Source organism: Theropithecus gelada, chromosome 7b (genome assembly GCF_003255815.1).
Source record: "Theropithecus gelada isolate Dixy chromosome 7b, Tgel_1.0, whole genome shotgun sequence".
NCBI lineage: Eukaryota > Metazoa > Chordata > Mammalia > Primates > Cercopithecidae > Theropithecus > Theropithecus gelada.
In genome coordinates this window covers 75,885,716-75,906,039 of record NC_037675.1, presented here as the reverse complement: position 1 = coordinate 75,906,039, position 20,324 = coordinate 75,885,716, and the positions used below count along the sequence as shown (strand labels likewise).

At 49.4% G+C, this 20,324-nt stretch overlaps 1 protein-coding gene across 1 annotated transcript in view; it reads left to right on the top strand.

The window, feature by feature from the left end:
- LTBP2 (latent transforming growth factor beta binding protein 2) overlaps positions 1-20,324 on the top strand; it is a 115,233-nt gene that overhangs the window by 50,008 nt on the left and 44,901 nt on the right. Inside the window, exons 4-8 of the mRNA XM_025392283.1 lie at positions 7,832-8,022; positions 10,482-10,652; positions 11,140-11,346; positions 12,498-12,784; positions 13,884-13,986. Coding sequence (XP_025248068.1) covers positions 7,832-8,022; positions 10,482-10,652; positions 11,140-11,346; positions 12,498-12,784; positions 13,884-13,986 — 959 coding nt within the window. The remainder of the gene's footprint in view (positions 1-7,831; positions 8,023-10,481; positions 10,653-11,139; positions 11,347-12,497; positions 12,785-13,883; positions 13,987-20,324) is intronic.

The following is a 20,324-nucleotide window of genomic DNA, read 5'->3' as shown; positions in this document are numbered from 1 at the left end:
TTCAAGAAATGTTTGTATTCTTTTTTTTTCTGTGATCTGTTCATATTCTTTGCTGATTTTTCTTTTAAGACTGTTGGTCTCTGTCATTTCTGTTTCTAGTTTCTAGGTATGGAGATTCGTCTTTTCTCTATGATACGAGTTGCACATATTTTTCCCACCATGTCATTTGTCGTTTTACTGTAAGGTGGTTTTGGCCAAGCAGGGGTTTTTGATCATAGAATTGTTTGGACAAGTAAATGATATATTAGCTAAAACACTTAGCATGATACCTGCCACCTGATAGGTATTGAATGGAAATGATTTCCCGTCCCCGCTCTCCCCTGTAATCTGTGCTTTATCCAAATGGTGCTCCTTATTCTTCAAACATGGCTTGTGCTTCCCACCTCCATGCATTTCTTATGTTATTTTTCTTTCTTTTTTTTTTTTTGAAATGGAGTCTCACTCTTGTCGCCCAGGCTGGAGTGCAGTGGTGCGATCTCGGTTCACTGCAACCTCCACCTCCCAGGTTCAAGTAATTCTCCTGCCTCAGCCTCCCAAATAGCTGGGATTACAGGTGCCCGCCATCGTGCCCAGCTAATTTTTGTATTTTTAGTAGAGACAGCGTTTCAGCATGTTGGCCAGGCTGGTCTCAAACTCCTGACCTCAGGTGATCCACCCGCCTCGGCCTCCCAAAGTGCTGAGATTACAGGCATGAGCCACCACAACTGGCTCTTTGTTGTTTTTCTAATCTGGAATGTCTGCCTCCTCATTTTGGGGCTGTTAAAATCCTACCTATCCCTGAAGTTCCCTGGATCCTTCTCCTAGATATGGTCTGTATTCTGTCTGAACTCCTGTACCTCTGCTCGCTAACACAGTCCATCGTGGCTCCTAGTTATGTGGACACGTTTACCATGCTTTTTCTGAGCCTCAGTTTCCTTATCTATAAAATGATGTTGTGGGAAGAATAGAGATTTATTTTGATTACAAAACAAATACATATTTATTCCATGTGATGCATATTTATTGTAAAAATTTCAAAAATATAGAAATTATAAAGTTTAAAATGGGAGGTACACACAGACACTCTCATTCCTTTTTTTTTTTTCAGAGTTGGAAATTAACATTTACTTTGTGTCTATTTTGTGCCAGACTTTACACATCGAAGATTTACATTATTTCAGGTTATGATCACAACAGGAACAGCAGTTTTATTCCTCCATCATTTGATAAATAATAATTCAGACTTGAAAGGTATCTTTCTCATTGATTCCCAAATAATAAATGGTAAAGCCAGGATTAAATTTAGATCTATTTGATTCCAAAGTTCATGGTTTTTTGCAAACTTTAGGAAAAACTGATTATGTGTGTTTTTTAATGCATAAAAAGTAAAGAAAGCTGTCGATGTCGGATATCAACCCCAGAATTTGCAAGCAAATTTTTTCCTTTTTTTTTTTTTTAATTATACTTTATGTTCTAGGATACATGTGCACAACGTGCAGGTTTGTTACATAAGTATACATGTGCCATGTTGGTGTGCTGCACCCATTAACTTGTCATTTACATTAGGTATATCTCCTAATGCTATCCCTCCCCCCTCCCCCCAACACTCTCATTCTTAAAGAGTAACCACTATTTACAGATCTTCTGGTCCTTTCCTATGCTTACATAAACATCTGTAGGGGAAGAGAGAGAGAAAAGTTTCTTAAAACACAAAACTGAAGCATACTATCTGTATATTCTGCAACTTAGTTTTTTTATTCACTAAAATAACGTAGATAAAATGATGTATGTAAAATACCTGGCTTCATGTTCATAATGATAATTACAACTATTCTATGTATCTTTTTTTTTTTTTTTTTTTTTTTTTTTGAGAGGGGGTCTTGCTCTGTCGCCCAGGCTGGAGTACAATGGCAAGATCTCGGCTCACTGCAACCTCCGCTTCCCAGGTTCAAGTGATTCTTCTGCCTTACCCTCCCGGGTAGCTGAGACTACAGGTGCCCACCAACACGCCTGGCTAATTTTTGTATTTTTAGTAGAGATGGGGTTTCACCATGTTGGCCAGACTGATCTCCAACTCCTGACCTCAAGTGATCCGCCTGTCTCAGCATCCTAAAGTACTGGGATTACAGGCATATTCTCTACATCTTTAGCAACACTCTTAAACTTTCTTTTAGCAGCAAGACCCTTTCCAAACAATAATACAGTCATCCCTCAGTATCCACAGGGGATTTGTTCCAGGACCCCCGTGAATACCAAAATTCATGGATGTTAAAGTCCCTGATATAAAATGACATAATGTTTGCATATAACCTACACACATGCTCCCATGTACTTTAAATCATCTCTAGATTACTTATAATACCTAATACAATGCAAATGCTAAGTAAATAGTTGTCATATCATTTTTATTTGTATTATTTTTCATTGTTGATTGCTATTTTTGGGGTTTTTATCCTCCAAATATTTTCCATTCACAGTTGGTTGAATCTGCAGATGCAGAACCCATGGATATGAAGGGCCAACTATTTTTGGAAGCCTAGTTTATGAAGTAAATAGAGGAGAGCTGCCAGGCTAGGGTGAGGGTGAATGGGGTGGAGGGCACAGAGCTCCTCGCCCACTTGTCTTCCCATCGCTATTTGGAAACCTTAGTGTGTCAGGCAGGGTGTGGGCATACCTTGCACATTTAAGTAAGTGGCATCATTATGGGCACAAACTGCCCAGGCAGCTTTCATGTGGGCCTGAAAACCCCACCCACTGGGATGATAATTTTTCCTCGTCTTGGTTGAAAAGCCCAGAGTCCACAGGTGAGAGCAGACTGTGGTGGATCTGGTGGCTGTCTCTTGGCTCTGTGCTGGCCTGTGATGGGGATTTCGTGGTCCACAAAGAAATGAAGAAAATAAAGTCATTTGGTGAGATTTCCATGAAGTTAGGCTTATTCAAACATTTCTCTTTTGGCTCTGAAATGTCTTTTCTTTCATGAAATTATGTTGGTAATGATAGACAATTTTGTGTGTGTGTATCTGAAAGTCTTAGCAACCTAAATAAAAAGTTAGCAACTTTATGTTGTTCCCCCAAATTTGTTCCAAAATTTTATGGATTCATGAAATCCTGAAGTCTAGAGATGACTATTTTGGTCCATTGTGGAGGCTTGGCCAGGACTTCCCTGGAACAATCCCAGAAAGATAGCAAGTTCCATTCTTGTGCTGGTGAGTTTGGAAACCTCTGTCCTTTGATGAAATTGCAGCGGTTCTTCCAAGGCTGTTAGTAGATGGAGACTCTCCTGGGGGCTGTGGTCACCTTCTCATTGAGACTCTTGCGATGTTCTGTTATCAAATCTCTACTGTCCTTAACTGGGGGAATACTGCTTCTTTGGACCAGCCTGGGGCAAACATGGCACCACACCATTCTCTTGATGTCCTACAACCTGAGACTAGGAAGGAACTTGCAAACAGGATTTGGCTAAAGGCTTGCAATTTGCTTAAAGGAAATGAGTGCAAAGATAATATAAGGCTAGACAGTGGGGTTTACAAACTCCGCAGCTCACAGTCTCCATTCCATCCTAGCTGCCTGTGCCCTTCTACGTGGCGATGGCAGTGACAACCAGCTGGAGACCACCAGGGAGCCAGAGCTGAGCCAAGAACCTGCAGCCCTCCACACAGTGACAGCCTCTCTCGCTTCTCACCTCTGAGGATTAGGCTGGGACTTATAAAGGGAGATATCAACCTCCTTATATGGATGCTTTAGGAATAAGAGGCAGGACCTATTAAAAAAAAAAAAAACAACAACAACAACTGGGAGCATCCTCCTTTACTCCACTATGAGCCTCACAGAATGCAGGACTTTTTGATTTCTGTCATTTAACCCCCAATCCCCATTAACAGCAGTAGGTGACAATGAATTGGGCTCACAGGACTCCGATTGTTAAAAATGTGTTGACACCAGGTTAGACACTTGGCCCTGTTTATATATAGGGACACTTGGACAGCAATCACATTTTTTTCTGGAGTCTATTTCCCTTAAAGAAGAATTTTAAGTGGTACAGTCACATTTTCTTATTTGCTTGGGGAGATGTGTTTAGTCCAAACTGTAGCTAACTCCTTTTTTCTTCCTTGTTCCTGCAATTTAAAAATTCTGGCATATGTTCCTACTTTGACCATTCACTTGTATTTGTGAAATAATTGCACAGTCTCACTTCTCTTCATCTTCACACCAACGCTATGAGGTGAGTATTGCTATTCTGTTTCAGTGATGAGGATTCTGAGGCTCAGGGGAACTAAGTGACTTGCTCAAGGCCGTGCTGCTAGTAAGAGGCAGAACTGACATCTGTCTGGCCCAGTCCCAACCCCTCTCCTCTGTACAGCCAGGTCCTGTCTGTGATTAGGGAATGCATGGTTTGTTTATTTGGTTTTCTTCTCTGCAAAACTACCCCACTGGCCCTTACGGGATTTGAACCCTGGGATCTTGGTGCCATGAGCTATGAGCACCAATTAGAGAAAAAAACTGACAGCAGCAATAACATAACAATGATAACAAACCACCAAGAAAGAACACTTGGAGTGTCCATCCTAACCAGACTGGAGAGCTCTTTGTCAGGGTCAAGTTCAGAAAAGTGGCAGTGGTCTGGGTAGAACATGAGCTACTCTTTTCACCTCTCTGGGATGCTCTGTGGCACTGCCACTAACCTGAGCATGGCACCAGCCTGGTACCCAGGACAAGGCTCCCAGTGAGCCAGCAGCTCAGCCACCTCTCTCTCCCTGGCGCTTTCTTGGAAGCCCTTGGAGGGAGTTTGCTTTCTTTTTTGTTTTTTGGTTTTTTGTTTTTTTGTTTTTTTGAGATTGAGTCTCACTCTATCGCCCAGGCTGGAGTACAGTGGGGTGATCTTGGCTCACTGCAACCTCCACCTCCCAGGTTCAAGCGATTCTTGTGCCTCAGCCTCCCCAGTAGCTGGGACTACAGGCATGTGCCACCAAGCCCGGCTAATTTTTATATTTTTTGATGGGGTTTCTCTCTGTTGGTCAGGCCGGTCTCAAACTCCTGACCTCAGGTATTCCACCTGTCTCAGCCTCCCAGAGTGCTGGGATTATAGGTGTGAACCACTGCACCAGGCCAGTCCAAGTTTGCCTTCTGCCAGGAAAGCATAAGGAGTTTGCTCATGGCCTGGGCACTGAGGGCTGACAGAACTGGAGTGGAGATGGGGGAGGGAGAGAATCCCAGGGCCTTATCCCACTTGGGCAAGGAAACCCATGGGGAGGCTTGGCATGGGACCTACTGGGGGAAGGGATGTCCCCGAGGCCTGAGCAGAGGCTTCCAGGCTGAGCTCCCACTGGAGTCTGGGCTGGTTGTCGGGTGGCACAGGACACAGGCTGTGGATCAGGCCCTGGGTTGGCATCCTGGTGTCCTGATTTAGCTCTTGTATAACCTTGGGCAAGGACTGAGCCTCTCTCAGCTTTGAAGTCTGCAATATACTTACACCCACCACAGTCCAGACACTGTCGTATACACAGTGGTTCATAGACATTGTGACAATGACAGAGTATTTACAACAGAGGCTGCCTTTTAGAACAGCCTGCCCAATAATAAACATCAAGAGAATGTGTCCAAATGTATGAGACAATTCAAGCAGTTAAGATGTCAAAGGACGTGAGCGGAGGATTTTCACAAGTGGTAAATAAATACCTGAAATATTTCAACCTCAAAAATAATTTTTTAAAAGAGGGGGGAGGTGAAAAGAACGTTGAAGTACCACTTTGTGCATATTCAAAGCTAGCAAAGTATTAAAAATTAATAATATGCTGTGCTGGCAAGGTTGTGCTCTAAGTGGTTCATTTATATATTTGGATGCAACCCTTTCAGAAAGCAATACACCACTGTGTGCCTACAGACATAAATGTTTGTAACCTTTGATACAGTCATTCTAGCCCCAGGAATTCATCCTAAAGTTTTCGTTTTGTTTTGTTTTGCTTTTTCGAGACAGAGTCTCACTCTGTTGCCCAGGCTGGAGTGCGGTGGCACGATCTTGGCTCACTGCATCCTCCACTTCCTAGGTTCAAACGATTCTTAGCCTCAGCCTCCCAAGTACCTGGGACTGCAGGCATGCACTACCACACCCAGCTAATTTTTGTATTTTTAGTAGAGATGGTGTTTCACCGTGTTGGCCAGGCTGATCTCGAACTCCTGGCCTCAAGTGATCCACCTGCCTCGACCTCCCGAAGTGCTGGGATTACAGGCGTGAGCCACCATGCCCAGCCTCATCCTAAAGTTTTAATCCTTCAAAATGTTTCCTATAGGCCGGGCGCGGTGGCTCAAGCCTGTAATCCCAGCACTTTGGGAGGCCGAGACGGGCGGATCACGAGGTCAGGAGATCGAGACCATCCTGGCAAACACGGTGAAACCCCGTCTCTACTAAAAAATACAAAAAACTAGCCGGGCGAGGCGGCGGGCGCCTGTAGTCCCAGCTACTCGGGAGGCTGAGGCAGGAGAATGGCGTAAACCCGGGGGGGCGGAGCTTGCAGTGAGCTGAGATCCGGCCACGCACTCCAGCCCGGGCGACAGAGCCAGACTCCGTCTCAAAAAAAAAAAAAAAAAAAAAACAAAATGTTTCCTATAACATTTTTTCAAACATACAAAATAGAACAGTACAACAAATCCCCCTGTACTAAAGGAATATTTTAACAGAAGACAAAGTCATATAGGTAAGGATGTACATATTTAAAACTTAAAAACAGGCCAAATGCAGTGGCTCACGCCTGTAATCCCAACACTTTGGGAGGCCAAGGTGGGTGGATCACCTGAGGCCAGGAGTTCGAGACGAGCCTGGCCAACATGGCAAAACCTTGTCTCTACTAAAAATACAAAAAATTAACCGGGAGTGGTGGTGGGCTCCTGTAATCCCAGCTACTGGCGAGGCTGAGGCAGGAGAATTGCTTGAACCCAGGAGGCAGAGGCTGCAGTGAGCTGAGATCGCGCCATTGCACTCTAGCCTGGGCAACGAGAGCAAAACTCGGTCTCAAAAACAAAAACAAACAAACAAAAACTTTTTAAAAAATCTAAATATGTAACAGGTAAATGTCTGAATAAGTTGTGATTCATCTTTAGCTGGACTATCATGTAGCGATGAACGTGACAAATATGACAAATTGAATTGTGTAAACTGTGATCTAATGTTAAGTGAAAAACGGAATTTAAAATTGTATCTCTAGGTTATGACAATAGTGTAAAATCATATATGTGAGCGAAGGTTGAAAGAAACTATGCAAAAGTATTTGCTGGGTCAGGATGGGAGATGATGAATTCGTGTTTTTCTCTTTGAATATTGTTGTTATATTATTCTTACAATAAAAATAAATGAGAGGGAGATTCTAGGCTCTGCTCTGAATCAATCTGTGAAGGTGTGTTTGTTGGGCACCTCTTCTACAGGTAATTCATATTAAGGGATATATTAAGAAGTGGTAGGGAGTATGTACAGGACTTGGTTTCAGGGCAGGGGCTGGTCCGTAGTGGGTTCTCAAAGACCCCCGGAATGTCAGAGCTCCATGAGGACATCTAACACCCCCATTTTGCAGTTAAGGGTCCTGGGGCCCAGAGGGGCTGAGTGATTTGCCTGGAATAACCCACCAAAAGCCTGGTGATTCCACATAGGGGTTGGTATTTCTACAAAACTAGCCGGCAGGCCTTTGGATCAGTCCTTCTGCCTCGGGGCACGTTCATGTCCGGGAGTCAGCCATACATGGGTGAGAAGGCAGCCAGAGAGCATTGTTCTTGTGCAAAGGCAGGGAGTGGGTGGCTGGATGAGGAGTGGCACAGACACACTGTTCCCAGGGTGCAAACCCCCATGCCGTGGTTGTCTCCACAGGACCCTGAGTGACCTCAGCCAGACCCACCCTTCCCAGCAGCACGTGGGGTTGTCCCGCACCGTCCGACTTCACCCGACTGCCACGGTCAGTAGCCAGCTCTCTTCCAACGCCCTGCCCCCGGGACCAGGCCTTGAGCAGAGAGATGGCACCCAGCAGGCGGTACCTCTGGAGCACCCCTCATCCCCCTGGGGTAAGGATGCCCTGTCTTGGGTCCTAGAAGAGCAGGACCTCTAGAACTCTCTTCTCCCACCTCAGCTTTCCCCCTCTGCTCTCACAGAGGGGCTGAGTTGTCACCTTGTCCTCATTCTTTCAGCCAACCAACGAACGCTTCTTGATCTCCTGCTTTGTGCCGGGCTCCAGGGGTCCCAAACCAGTGGACCTGGACTTCACCCCTGTTGCAACCCTTAGACCTAGACTGCTCTATTTCTGCCCAATCTATCATCCCCTCCTGCCTTTGCTTCCCTCGTATCCCACTGTGATCCTCAACTCCCTGGTCCCGTTCCTTCCACCTCATCCCTCCTGTAAACCCCAACCCTCCTGGATCAACCCAACCAGTTGTTTCCTCAGCACCTACAGCTGCGCCTCTGCTTCCCACAGGAGGAAACACAATCTCTGTGGATTCATGCCATGGCACACTCTTTTTGTTGCCTGATGACCCCTCCCTGTGTGCCTGGACATTTTCTCCCTCCATTTCTCAGAGCAGCTACTCCAGGCCTCCCCTCCCCTCCCCTCCTTTCCCAGGGCCCCATCTGTCAGCCCACGGACATGCCCCCACCTCCCAGAGAGCTCCTCAACTTCCTGCCCGTCACACACACCACTCCTGTGTCTACATCTGTGCCTGAGCTCACCTCCTTCCTTTATTTCCATTTTAAAAATCGAAGTGGAATTCACATAACATAAAATTAACCATTTTAAAGGCTACACTTCAGTGGCTTTTAGTATATTTATAATTGTGTGCAACCATCACCACTATTTCATTCCACAACATTTTTATTACTCCAAATAGAAACCTTGTACCCATTAAGCAGCAGTCACTCTTTATCTCCCCTCCTGTCCCTGGCAACCACTCACCTACTTCCCATCTCTATAGATTTGCATACCCTTGACATTTCACATGAATGGAGTCATACAATGTGCCATGTTTTGTGTCTGGCTTCTTTCACTTAGCATTACATTTTCTTTTCTTTTCTTTTTCTTTTTTAAGAGACAGAGTCTTGCTCTGTTGCCCAGTCTCGAGTGTGGTGACATGATCACAACTCACTATAAGCTGGAACTCCTGAGCTCAAGTGATCCTCCCACCTCAGCCTCCAGAGTAGCTGGGATTACAGGCATGCACCGCCATGCCTGGCTAATTTTTAAATGTTTTGTAGAGATGGGGTCTTGCCATGTTGCCCAGGCTGGTCTCGAACTCCTGGCCTCAAGTGATCCTCCTGCCTCGGCTTCCCAAAGTACTGGGATTGCAGGCGCGAGTTCCCGTGCCTGGCTTAGCATAACGTTTCTGAGGTTTATCCATGTGGCAGCGTGTATCAGTGCTTCATTCCTTTTCATGGTTGATGATTCCTTTCATGCCATCTTGAGAGGGAGATGTCCCTCTTATCTAAGGCACACTCTGGCACCCTTTCTCATTTCCTCTGGAATGCTGACATCACTTGTCCCCCTACTTCTGTATCTTCACCCTGTCCCTCCCTCTCAGCCCTTTCCCCTCAGCATGTACAATTGCTTACAGTTCTCTCATTCACAGACACACACACACACACACACACACACACACACACACACACTTGTTTCTCCGCTTCCTTCCTATCTCTTCCCTTCACAGTCAAGCTTCTCAAACCCATAATCAACACATATTTTTTCAACTTCCTCCCCTCCCATTTCTCCCTCAACCTTCTGCCTCTGGCTTCTGTCCCCAGGCTGCCCATACTGAATTAATATCCCAATTCCATTGCCACCACTCTTGGTAAATGAAGCAACCTCAGCTTGCACTGCTGCCATGACTTCCCAAGTGGTCACCCTGCCTCTGGAGCCCCCTGCACATCACAGACAGCATGGTGTCTTGCTTAAAAGTCTTTGGCGGCTTCCCCCACCACCCACCAAATAAAGTGCCTGATCCTTGTTCTGGTAATCAGGTCCCCTCCAAAACCTGACTCTAATCCTTTCAGGCTTCATCTTCTTCTCTTCTCTTAGAAAACTCTCCTTTCTGGCAAGCCTGAGCCGCATTCTGTTCCCTGCCCTTGGGTTCAAAGCCCAGCTGCATCACTTGCTAGCTGCGTCACCTGGGCACCCAAACTTCTCTGGGCCTCAGTTTTCTTAGCTGTAAAATGGACATAGTAGGTTGGATGTATGAAAAATACCAACACTCAGCCATTAGGAACCTACAAAAATGGCAATTTCTAATAGTTCAACCTAACATACTACCCACTCAAGAGGGTTGATGTGCGTGAAGTGTGAGCTTGGTGGCTGGCACATCTGCGAGCTTCTCAAAGGTATCACCCTGCCCCTACGATGGGACCCTGCATCCAGTAGGTACTCAGCAAATGCCCTTGAGATGAATGCAGCCCTAGTCCCATGGGGCTTTCTAACCAGACTCTGGAGGTCACAGCTGTGCCTCTCAGCCCTGCCCCCTGGACCCAAGCCCTCTCTCTGCAGGGCTGAACCTCACGGAGAAAATCAAGAAGATCAAGATCGTCTTCACTCCCACCATCTGCAAGCAGACCTGTGCCCGTGGACACTGTGCCAACAGCTGTGAGAGGGGCGACACCACTACCCTGTACAGCCAGGGCGGCCATGGGCACGATCCCAAGTCTGGCTTCCGCATCTGTGAGTCCCTTTCCCGTTCAGATGGTTCCCAGCTGGCCCCGGAGGGTGAATAGCCAGAGAGCCAGGTCTGCCTTGGACGGGAGCCCGCTGCTCCCAAACTGTGGCTCCACAAGTGTCCCAAATCACATGGGGAGCTGAGTCCTCACTTGGCAGCCTAGCTGTGTGACTCTAGGAGTCACATAACCTCTCTGAGTCCAAGTTTCCTCAACAGAGAAGAGACAGTTCATGATAATGCCACCTCCCAAGTTATTGTGGGGTACAGGGAAAGGCCTAAACGGGCTTTTTAGGAAGGCAGGGACTGGTTATTATCCACCCTTCTTCACTCTACATGAATGCAGTGGAAAGTCCCTACATTTCAGGGGGCTCCAGGCTACAGGAGCCATCTAGGGTCAGGGTTCTGCCGCCCGTTTCTCTGTGGTGGTCACCAGCCACAGAACAGGTGCTACTGTTCTTCCACTGCTGCTTACCTTGACGGTTGATGTTGCAGATTTCTGCCAGATCCCCTGCCTGAATGGAGGCCGCTGCATCGGCAGGGACGAGTGCTGGTGCCCCGCCAACTCCACCGGGAAGTTCTGCCACCTGCCTATCCCGCAGCCGGACAGGGAGCCTCCAGGGAGGGGGTCCCGCTCCAGAGCCCTGCTGGAAGCCCCCCTGAGGCAGTCCACTTTCACACTGCCACTCTCCAACCAGCTGGGTGAGTGCCAGCACAGCTGGGCCAGCGGGACCCTGGGAGGAGTACCAGTTGGGTGGAGGCTGTCACCATTGCTGTGACAGGGACAGGGAAGCTGCCTATAGTCCTTCCTTTTTTTTTTTTTTTTTTTTTTTGAGATGGAGTCTCGCTCTGTCGCCCAGGCTGGAGTGCAGTGGCCAGATCTCAGCTCACTGCAAGCTCCGCCTCCTGGGTTCATGCCATTCTCCTGCCTCAGCCTCCAAAGTAGCTGGGACTACAGGTGCCTGCCACCTCGCCTGGCTAGTTTTTTGTATTTTTTAGTAGAGACGGGGTTTCACCGTGTTAGCCAGGATGGTCTCGATCTCCTGACCTCGTGATGCGCCGCCCGTCTCGGCCTCCCAAAGTGCTGGGATTACAGGCTTGAGCCACTGCGCCCGGCCTAGTCCTTCCTTTACCATCAAACCTCCCTCTTTCTCCTGGCCCTCAGTGCTGAGTTTCATTCCCTCAACTTCTCGGCCCCCTCCCATCGGAATTCATCCACTTGTTTTTGCCCTTTCCCTGTGTTGGGTACCTTGGGGAAGACAAAACAGTGTAAGGGCAGGGTGCTGCCCTCAAGGAACCCATGGACCTGGGTAATAGAGGGAGAATGGATGGGAAATAGAATATCAGCATAAAACATTTCATTTTCCCTGCCTTCCATTATTAGGTACCAAAAAAATGCAGAATGCTTTAGGGGATCAGGGGATGGAGAGGCACCTAAGCCCAGAGTGCTCTGGCACAGCTGCATGGAGGGGATGGACTGCAGTTAGGCCTGAAACAATGGGTAGCATCTGGTTAAGCAGAGGGACTGGCATGAGCAAAGGCACAGAGGTGGAGCCATGCAGGAGCCAGGGGGCTGGAGCTCCAGGGTTGGCCAGGGTCATGGGGGAGGTGGAATCAGGAAGGTAGCTTAGAACATGATAATGAGGCTCCTTCAGTGACAGAGTTTGCACTTCATCCCGTCCCAAGGGATCGTTCTGGGATTCTAACTTGGGAGCAAGGAAATGGAAGGAGAGTTTTAGGGTGACACATAGCCAGTGGCCTGCCTGGCCCAGGGGTGGTGGATACCCTTCAGAGGGTTGAAAATGAGGGTGGGGCCCTGCTTCCCTGGCTCTGACCCCAGCCCCTGTGCCCAGCCTCTGTGAACCCCTCCTTGGTGAAGGTGCACATTCACCACCCGCCCGAGGCCTCAGTGCAGATCCACCAGGTGGCCCGGGTGCGGGGCGGGGTGGAGGAGGCCCTAGAGGAGAACAGCGTGGAGACCAGACCCCCGCCCTGGCTGCCTGCCAGCCCTGGCCACAGCCTCTGGGACAGCAACAACATCCCGGCTCGGTCTGGAGAGCCCCCTCGGCCACTGCCCCCAGCAGCACCCAGGCCTCGAGGACTGCTGGGCCGGTGTTACCTGAACACTGTGAACGGACAGGTGAGAACACAGCTCTAGCCTCAGCCCTGGATGCTTCCAGGACAGCAATTGTGCCCAGTCTGCCCTTCTCCTCCTCTCTGTCCTCTTTGTTCTTATGGAATGTGAGTGTCTGCAGAGTCTCCCATTTCCCAGATGGGAAAACCCAAGGCATGAAATTGCCCATGTATGGAGAGGCTGGGCCTCCTTCCTGGGCTCTAGTTGGTGCTTGTCAATACCAGGCACACAGAAGAGGACCCAAGGAAGTTCCCCTCTGGAGGAGCTGTCACCAGCATCCTCAGGTGAAGGCAGCCTCGAGTTGCTGATCCTATGACCCCTGGCACATGGACCAGTGGGGCTGTTAGCATCTGGCCAGGAGTTTTGTATCTAGTTGAGGCTACAGTTGGGGTCACAGAGGTGTGGAATTAACAAATGGAGGTTAACCCAAAAACCCTGGTGGTACAAAGATGAGAGATACCCTATTTCCCCCTGGGGCCATCCTCAGCTCATAATGGGAAATCAGGGAAGCTTTTCTGACGCCAGGCACCCAAGAATAGGGGTTAGACCAGGCCCAGTATGGTTTTTCTTGGGGTTGCCAGGAAACTGCTTAGTTTCCAGAAACTAAGGTATTTCCAGAAACCCCATTTGAGGTTAGGGAACTGGAGGAAGTGGGACAGCCAAGGGGTAAACACCCTGAATTTCCAGATAGTCCCTGGCCTCTCAGCCTGGGGTATTCCTGAACCTGGGGCAGTGCTCACAAAGAAGGCCCACGCTGTGGGCAACCCTGCAGTTCCCTGGAGGTAGGCAGAGGAAGCTCTTCCTTTAGGACCCTTTGTCTGTGGCTAGGGCCATGGAGGGTGGTGGTTTGCAGCCCCGCACAGGGCAGATCTTATGTCTGCGGTGTCCCATCCACACACAAGGTTAGGGGCTGGGAGAGTGCACGGCAGGTTTCTCTGCTGCCTTCTAGGATATGGGCTGACTTGTTTCTCCCCTTCTTTGGCTGGGGACCTCCTCTGGCAGAATGTGGGAGTGAGCTCTGTGTCCTAGGCTTTCCCGGGACATCTCTGTGCACAGCCTGGGAGGGAAGAGGGGTGGTCACAGGTGTCCATGACCTCTCTTCCAGTGTGCCAACCCTCTGCTGGAGCTGACCACCCAAGAGGACTGCTGTGGCAGTGTGGGAGCCTTCTGGGGGGTGACTTTGTGTGCTCCATGCCCACCCAGACCCGGTGAGTGCTGGAGTCCAAGGTTAAGAGTGGCGGGGGAAGCCCTCCCCGTGCCTGCCCTCTCCTGCCAGGGTTTCCCCTCCAGGGTGTCAGAGGCCAGGCACGTAGAACAGGCTGGTAAACTGCAGACTTCCCAGACCTGCTTTGAAGGTGTTTCTGGCCAGCACTGAGGCTCCTGGCAGCCCTCTGCTGGTGCAGTCTGGCCTGCCTGCTCCATTTGGTTGCCTGCAAGGGCCTGCTCCTTCTTGCAGAGATTCTTGATCAGATTTTAGGGATTTTATTCAGTGCTCCCCTGTACACCCCTGTCTAGATGCCAGGGGTCCAGGGGTCTTGATTTGATTCAGTGTTTTCTTTATTCTCTCCCTGGTGGGGCTCCCAGGCCTCCTCTTTTATCTCCTTACCTCCTGTTCCAGCCTCCCTGACTTTTAATTAGGGTTGAATGTCTGTCCTAGATGTCCTCATCCTTGGGGTATGGGAACCCTAATTCCTTGCCCTCTTTTGGAGGATAGGAAAAACCTAACAAGTGTTCATTCATTCATTCAGCAAATACTCACTGGGTGTCTTGTATGTGCCACGGACCGCGATTTCAGGAGTGAGCAAGATGCCTGTTCACGATGCTCTCCCCAGTCTTAGTTGCACAGTTGGGAGGAGGGTGACCAGATGCCTGTCCCTGAGTGTGGCTTCTGCCCACTTGGTCTGTCTTCTCCCTTCAGGCCTCCTTCCTGGGCCTGGGCGTGAGCCTGGTGTGTATTTCCTTTGCCTGTCAGCAGTCAGCTTGGTCAATCAGCTTTGTCAGGAGTCTGGACAGGAGCCCAAAGGTGGGAGGGGCAGGGCCGTTCCTCACATCAGACTCAGCTGTGGAGCAGTGACTATATTTTCCAAACTTAAAATAAGTGTAGACGGTTTTACAATGTGATAGAATTTTTGGCAAAGTAGCAAAAGGTAGTATTCAGCTCCCAGCCTTAAACGTCTAACACATGCTAGGTACCAGTCCCAGCTCCTCCTGATCACCTCTCTCTGCGTCAGTCTCCTGATCTGTAAAATGGAGAGAGTAATAGTGCCAGCCTGATGGGCTGCTGTAGAGATTAAATGAAATGATGCACCTGCTTAGTATTAGGTCAATAAACCTGGCTGTTATTGTCATTATCATTATTGTTATTAGAAAGTATCCCTCAAGAAAGCGAGAAAGGAATGGACCCACTACCCTACTAGGAAATGTACCTCAAACTGCCCAGGTCTCCCCTGTAGGCCAGAGATGTTTTTGCCACTTTTCTTCTTTCCTTGTTTTCTTTTCTCTTTCGCATCAGGTGTTGAACCCTTGAAACTTCGATATCCCACATTCTAATCAGTTGACAAATATTTACATTGACCAAACCACTATTTGAAAAGGCCATAGTGTGCAGGCCCTGGACAGAGAGTAGAGAAGGTGGTAAAAACCGCGCCTTCCTCTCCAAGCTCACAATTTAGCAGGGAGTCGTAGGTGGCTGGTGGGCATCAGAAATGAAGAGGTTTGAGCAGTGTCTGGTCAAGTGCCAAGGCAGTGGAACCCAGGCCCCTCATAGGTCCAGTAGCACCTTTGTGCAAATTAGAAAAACCTGCCCTTCCATTTGTTCAGGATCATCTTCATAAATATGCCAATCTAGGATGCCAATGATTCCCTTAGAGATGGTGTTTTTGTGCAGCACACAACCTGCACATCTGTAAACTACGGGATGGGGGCCCTACGGGCTAAAGCCAGTGGATCAAGGAAAGCTTCTCAGAGGAGATGACTTCCAGGATGAGATTTGAAGAATAACTAGGGTAGAACAGTTAAAGAGTGGGGAAGAGTTTAATAACCCAAGGAAATTGCATATGCGAATAAGACCAAGAGAGTTAGCAACATTTTCTGGAGCACAGTGTGTCTCTTGCTGAGCCCTGCTCAGCCCTGGCTCTCCTGTAGAAAGGCAGGCATGTCAGAAGGGTTAGGTGGGGCCAGGGCTCCGATGTCCCTGCTCTGGGCAGGTTCTGGTTCCCAAGAGCTGGCTCATTCAGACAAGTGGGTGGGAGTCTCTCCCCATTTACCCCATCAGCCCTCTGAGGGGCGTGCAGTACCTGCTGCGCTGACCAAGGTGCTGACCTACCCTGGGACCTCCTGACCCAGTAGGGCTGTCCTAAGAGGGAGCTGGCTTTTCTAGGTGGTGGGAACAGTGAGATTTCATCCAAGTGGCAATTCAGGGGCAGACTTAGAAGTTTCCCTTCCTTGTCTCAGGGCTCATGAGCTGTCACACTGTTGCCTCTAGAGTCTGAGAAATAATGAAGGGGAAGAGTGGGCTCAGCTGCCAGCAGCATGGGTATAAAGGAGTGGAGTGGTGCAGCTGAGAAACAGGCTTCCAGAAGGGCCTTCCCCAGAATCCCGCTTCACTGCTGGGATTCTCCTCCCAGCTGAGGTCTGTGCCCTTCATGGAACCTTCTACTGGGCAAGTCTTCAGGCCTTAAGGTGTGCTTGATTTGGGTACCAAGCATAATCCTGAGCTCTTGAGATGCAGCCCTCTGGGTGGGGTGTCAGCAGTCAGGACCCCACAGGGTCCTTGGGTCAGTATCTCCTCTCTAATTCACTAAGCCAATCTGACAGTGATGTTAATAGCCACATATCAGGTGACATTAGTGAAAATGAAAATAGAGCCACTCTGGATTCTTCACTTATATGTCACATCTGCCACTTGTAGGATTGGAGCGGAGGGTGGGAGCACAGGGCCTGCCTGTCCCAAGCTCTGGAGCCCATCAGGGATGCAGAGAGGCAGGCTGTGAGGTCCATGCCAGGGCTGGCTGCTGCCAATGGAGGATTCTAGGCCTGTTCCCCTCAACCAGGGCTGACAGGCACAGTGACCACATCCTCAGATCTTGAAAGCACTTCTGAGAGTGGGGGAGCCCTCCACTGGAAGGGTGGGGAGCAGGAGAAAAAGGCCAGAGTCCATACTGAAGTGGCTACCTGCTCGGCCACTTGCTCCACTCCTGGTTCCACCTGTGTGCCAGCCTTGAGAGCTCAGCCCACCTGATGCCCAAGAACCCTGCTCCAAATACAGCTGGTGAGCTCGGTTCAGGCAGGGCTGGAGCCCAGTGGCAGTGGGCGTGGGAGCAGAGCTCTGTGAATCAGGTGCATGCAGAACACCAATTGTACCCCTCTGCCAACACACCCAATGCTCAGCCCTTGCCCTCACTCCGCCCCATCCCAGACGGTGGCCTCCCCCACTGTGTCCAGCACATCTCAGCATGCTGGGCACCAGGGTACAGACCCTGGAATGTCAAGCATCCCAGCACACTGAGCAAGAAATAACAAAGACCAGGGCAACATAAACATCAAAAACACATGAAAGTGCAGCTGGGCATTGTATAGAGAAGGGGCAAGATGTTGGGGAGCCTTGTTTGTGTTGACAGAGTGCCAGGCACCTCACTTCATGCCTGAGCCTGGGGCTGGGGTGGGCACATTTCTTTAAGTGGGGATGACAAAGAAGCTTCTGTACAAGAAGCAGAGGAAGAAAAGGCAAGCTGTCAGGGCAGGTTTGGGGAAGGTTGGCAAGACAGACAAGACTTCTGGATTCCAGATCGTCCCTGGCCCTGGTGGCTTTGCCTCTCTGAGCGCCTATTTCTCCTCTGATAAAATAGGGTTATGCTTCTTTGGGCGAAGCCTTTGTCATCCCCAGTGAGGTGTTCTAGCAAATCAGGTGGCAGTGGGAGTGATAGGGCAAGCAGCCTGGGAGTGGCTTCACGGCTTCCCTTCAGTCACATTTTGGCTTTGAGGCTCTGTGCTGGACTGTTGAAGAAGGTCCCACCAGAATGCCACTATTCCTGACATGGAAAAGGACTGCCTTGAAGTCTTAATTACATGGCATAGGTGAATCCCTTTTTTTCCGGAATGCCACAGAACTTGCGTGGAGAGCTGGCCCGGGAGTCAGTCTAGACCAGCCCACAGTTCGCCTCTGCTCCCTTCACTCTGAGTGGTAGAGGTAATGTGTACTCAGCTGAACTCCCAGGACCTAGCCTGAGCCGGGTCTTCCTGACCCCTTGAGATTTATCAAAGGATCCCGACTCATAGGCCTCTTCAATCCTCCTGTCAGAGTCTGGAGAACACACGGCTCTCAAAAGCCACTTTGATTGAGGCCACATTTTTGAGTTTTCATCTGAGAAAGACAGACATCTGGGCTGACTGGAAAGTTGGCCACTGCCCCATCTGGCTTGGCACTGGCTGTGTCAACCCCAAGGCCCCTCTGCTGGGACAGGCAGGGCTGGCACATGGCTCGGGGCCTGCAGTGGTGGGCTCCAGCTGTTTGCCATGAGATCGTCTTGCCATTTGCCTGGGGTGGGTTGAGTTCACCTCTGAACCCAGGGCCCCCTGTATCTCCAGGGAGAACAGATTTTCTTGCTCTGCCCTTTCAAGGAACTCTGCACCTTTCTCTCTTAGACCAAGGCTAGCTGCCGGTTCCTGAACTTTCACATTATGCCGAGCCCTTCACCTGTTTTGTCTCACTGAATTTGTACAGCCACCTGCAAGCCCAGGATTTTTAACCCCATGTGATGGATGAGGAAAATAGAGCTCCGAGAAGGCTGAGGAACTTGTCCGAGGTCACACGTCTAGGGCAGGTAGAGCCAGGATTCCAACCACAGTATGTCTGACTCTCAGCTGAGCAAGATCTCCCTAATCATTCTGGGGAGACCTGAGCCTCCCTGAAGCAAACAAAGATCAGGATGCTAGACTGGAATGCTGCAGCCAAGAGGATGCGCATCAAGATCGGGTTTTGTGAGTTCCTTGTGCTATACCCGTCAAGAAGATTCAGGTTGGATAGACAGGCAGGTTATCAACATGTAGCCCCGGCCTGCGTCAAGAGAAATAATTGCCCTAGGGAGAAGGGTGTAGGCTTTCCCCACGCGGTTCTAGAGAGAACTGTCCGATGTGTGGTGTTTCTGGTAACCAGAGCTCGACTTGAAACTGATCGCAAGGGACAACTTATTAAAAACTGCAGGTGCCCAGCAATAAACTAAAAGTAGTGGGCTCCAGATCACCGGGAGAATGCCTACCAAGAACAGGTTTTTCAGAGGAGATGACAAAGAAAATTGATTTTTGAGGAAATGGGGGTTTTTAGAAATGTTTGAAAATGTATTTGAAACCCCCAACAGAAAGAAGGCTTTGCTTTGGTCCTGACCCTTGCCCCTGACGAGAGTTATACGTGTAGCTCTGTGATGCCAGCCCCTGGGGAGGGTGGGTATGTGAGGGTGCTGGGAGCATGAGGGGCAGAGAGCCTTAGGGCAGGCCACAGCAGCAACACCATTATTATCACCCTCGTCGTCATTCGCAACCATTTATTCAGAGCACTTGTAAGTGCCAGGCACGGTGCTAAGTGCTTTCTTATTTTCTTGCATCCTAACAATATTTCTAGATGCTGGGTGCTATTATCCCCATTTTACAGAAGAGAAAATTGAGCCTGACACCCCAGGCCTATCTGACTCCAGACACCCGCTTCCAGCCACTCTGTAAGTGGCCCCTCTGCGCCACTTCTTGTACCGGGCACAAGCGTTTACTGAACTAGAGGACCCTGGCTTGGGGAACAGCTGTGCTGGGGTGGGGCTTCTGTTCTCTGGGATTCTGGATGAGATGCCCAGTCCCTTACTCGAAGGAAATGGGATTTTCAGAATTCCAGTTGTCAGCTGAAAAGGCAGTGTCTCTTTGGCTCAGAGATGTTCAAGAGCTTCTTCCAAGGGACTTGAAGCCTGCTGGGAAAGAATTGTGCCTCAGGCTTAAGTGAGCACCCTCCCTACCCAGCAGGGTGGGTGTCACTGACATGTGGCACCTCTAGCCTGGAGAGCGGAGGAAGGGCTGGGGCGGGGGTGGCTAGGTGGCACCTGCCTGAGCCAGGGGTCTGACCAGACTCTTTTTTCGATTTCTCTCTTTGTGGTGACTGGTTCTATCTTGCTCTGAGGAGGCAGTCAGAGGCCATCTTTGGGCAGAATGTCCACAATCACTGGGGGACCCTACTGGTCTTTCACCAAGGAGGGAAATCTGAATAATGGACGTTACAAGAATTCCTAAAATGGGACAAGTATTGTGCTCAGAGTTGTACATGCTTATTTCGTGTTCATAATAACCCCATGAAGAGGGAGTTGTCATCTCCTGTTTACTGATAAGAAAACTCAGGCTCAGAGAGGTTGTGTAACCTGCCCAAATTCACCCAGATAGTGAGGGACAGTGGGCCAGCATGCCAACTTTGAGACTGTGTGGAAGGAAGGAAGGAAGGGAGGAAGGGAGGAAGGGAGGAAAGGAGGAAGGGGAGCGGAGGGGAGGGGAGGGGAGGGGAGGAAGGAAGGAAAGA